Source organism: Austrofundulus limnaeus, unplaced genomic scaffold, assembly GCF_001266775.1.
Source record: "Austrofundulus limnaeus strain Quisiro unplaced genomic scaffold, Austrofundulus_limnaeus-1.0 Scaffold45, whole genome shotgun sequence".
NCBI lineage: Eukaryota > Metazoa > Chordata > Actinopteri > Cyprinodontiformes > Rivulidae > Austrofundulus > Austrofundulus limnaeus.
In genome coordinates, this window is record NW_013952447.1 from 1760483 (window position 1) to 1762492 (window position 2010).

Genomic DNA, 2010 nt, shown 5'->3' on the forward strand with positions numbered 1-2010 from the left:
TTCTCACAAAAGAATCAGAAAGTATAAATGGGATTCAGGATAAATGTCTACCTATGAATCAGATRAAAATGTTGGGAATGAAAATATATTTAGACTCATTTTTGATTTTGGTATTGTCATCTAAAACCGTAAAAAAKATGTTTACATTTTTTAGTATTATTATCACGAACAAGCTTCTTCCTTGCAGGAAAATCTGTCGTTGGATGCAAGTCCTTTCTGATTGAAAACCACGTGTTGATGATCGTCACCCAGCTCTTTGGCGGCTCCCACATCTTCAAGTTTGATGCTAAACAAAACAAATTCACCAAGTTTCAAACCATCGAGGTCTTCAACATCTCAAAGCCAAACGACATGGAGGTTTTCCAAWTGGATGGTGATTGGTATTTTTTGATTGTGGACAGTTCAAAGGCGGGCCTTTCCACTCTCTACAAGTGGACTGACCAACCCGACCACAATGAGACTGGTTTCTACACCTACCAGTTTCTCCACGAATGGTTCCGCGATACAGATGCAGAGTTTGTTGAGGTGGACGGGAAGTTCCATGTGATCTTAGCCAGCCGCTCTCAGCCACCAGTCGTCTACCTGTGGAACAAAAGCACCCTGAAGTTCGTACTCCACAGCGAAATCCCGATCATCGACGACGTGGTGTCCGTCAAAGCTTTCCGAGTCGAAGGAGGCTTGTACCTAGCTCTGGCTTGCTACATCGGTGACTCCAAAGTCGTCAAGTGGGCCAACAAGCAGTTCACAGAGGTGCAGCCTCTGCCCTCTCGGGGAGCCATGATCCTACAGCCGTTCACCTTCTCGGACAGATACTACCTCGCTCTTGGCAGCGATTACTCCTTCACGCAGATCCACMTCTGGGATGCCGAGACCAAGACGTTTCACAAATTTAAGGATGTTTACGTGCAGTCGCCGCGCTCATTCACCGTGGTGACCACCGACCGGAGGAGTTTCATCTTCTCCTCCAGCCTTAAGGGAAAATCAATAGTCTTTGAGCATRTATTTGTGGATCTAAGCTTGTGAATCAAAAATTAAATGTTRATTACTCTGATTAAGCCTGTATGCTATAATCTCACATGCTGTATAATCAATACTTATGCAATCAAATTCATACTTTTTGTGGACTAATATAAAAACACTAATTACCATAAAGAAGTAGTCAAGTCATTTTTGAAGTAATGTACTTTCAAACAAAGATTGTTCATTCTGGAGACTATACCAGCCCATATAGTTAGTCATATCTTTTAAATGTTCTAGAAATGGAAAACTCATCATGCAGTCTATGAGTGGTCTTGAAAGGCTTTCCAGCCCAGTGATATTTAGAGATTATCCTAAATTTCAGGTATTCCTGTCAAGTGGAATTCATTAYGATAAAAAAAGAAACTGAGAATTATCAAGTAAACTTTAAAGCTTTCTGATCCCACTAACTCCATTGATTATTACCGAGTGCAAACCATTTTCTTCTCCATCATAACCAAAATGAATGTTGTAGAAAAATAGTTTGCTTACGCTAAAGTGTGCTGTAATCCGATCAAGCTAATACGCTGTTGAGTGCCTGATTAACAACAAAAGGAAAAGTAGATGTTTATTACTATGCAAAGTTTATAGCACTTGCTGTTTGTATGGAGCAACAATAATCCATTGTGTGCATTTATTTTATTTTCAAATGTTGATTTCAAGAAGATGTGAGAAACATTTCCTTACTGGTCTCTTACAGATTTGTTTACAGTATAGAAACTGGTATTTTTTTTCTCAAAAATATCAAAGCTGTAATTTGAAAGATGGACCTTGGTTTTTCTAGACCAAGTACACGTTATATGTTTTTGTAATATTGTCACATTTCTTGGCAGAAGAAATCCTTTTATCTTCATCCAGCAGTTCTTGGGTTTAATGATGATGTATGTTTCCCCAGTTTACAGCATAAAGTGAATTTTACCAAATCTACAACTGCAGTTCATTGTAGGTTTGTGAAAATGCWTACTGTATTAAAAATCATTTGACCATACTTAA

The 2010-nt window shown here is 38.8% G+C and overlaps 1 protein-coding gene across 1 annotated transcript in view; it reads left to right on the forward strand.

The window, feature by feature from the left end:
* The window catches only part of LOC106517171 (leucine-rich repeat LGI family member 2), a gene marked incomplete in the record, with an annotated part of 5554 nt that extends 3544 nt beyond the window's left edge, over positions 1 to 2010 (forward strand). Inside the window, 1 exon segment of the mRNA XM_014007890.1 lies at positions 188 to 2010. Coding sequence (XP_013863344.1) covers positions 188 to 1023 — 836 coding nt within the window.